This window comes from Penaeus monodon, chromosome 27 (assembly GCF_015228065.2).
Source record: "Penaeus monodon isolate SGIC_2016 chromosome 27, NSTDA_Pmon_1, whole genome shotgun sequence".
Taxonomy (NCBI): domain Eukaryota; kingdom Metazoa; phylum Arthropoda; class Malacostraca; order Decapoda; family Penaeidae; genus Penaeus; species Penaeus monodon.
The window spans coordinates 38,449,798-38,450,064 of NC_051412.1; the positions used below are offsets into that span (position 1 = coordinate 38,449,798).

The 267-nt window shown below is 50.9% G+C and overlaps 1 protein-coding gene across 1 annotated transcript in view; it reads right to left on the minus strand.

Annotated features, from left to right (window-relative positions):
- Positions 1-267, minus strand: part of LOC119590844 (phosphatidylinositol 3,4,5-trisphosphate 3-phosphatase TPTE2-like) — a gene marked incomplete at its 5' end in the record, with an annotated part of 9,758 nt that overhangs the window by 7,472 nt on the left and 2,019 nt on the right. The window contains 1 exon segment of the mRNA XM_037939601.1: positions 5-205. Within this exon segment, the coding sequence (XP_037795529.1) occupies positions 5-205 (201 nt within the window).

Here is a 267-nt window from a genome sequence, read left to right on the forward strand (position 1 = left end):
TTACCCGAGTCCGAATATCCTGAGCGTGACTTCGATCATGAAGTAGGTGGAGAAGGCGAGAGAGCAGTATTCGATGGGGTCATTTGGTGCGGGCTCGTTGAACAGATCAACGAACAGGATCACCATGTCGACCAAGATCAGCAACGCAGTCAGCACCCGCACGACGAAGTGTTCAACGAAGCGTCTTGTTCTCCACTGCATGTAGCTGAACGAACGAGGGAACGAGGGTGAATTTTTTAAAAAATGGCGGGAAAAGTAGGGAGAGGG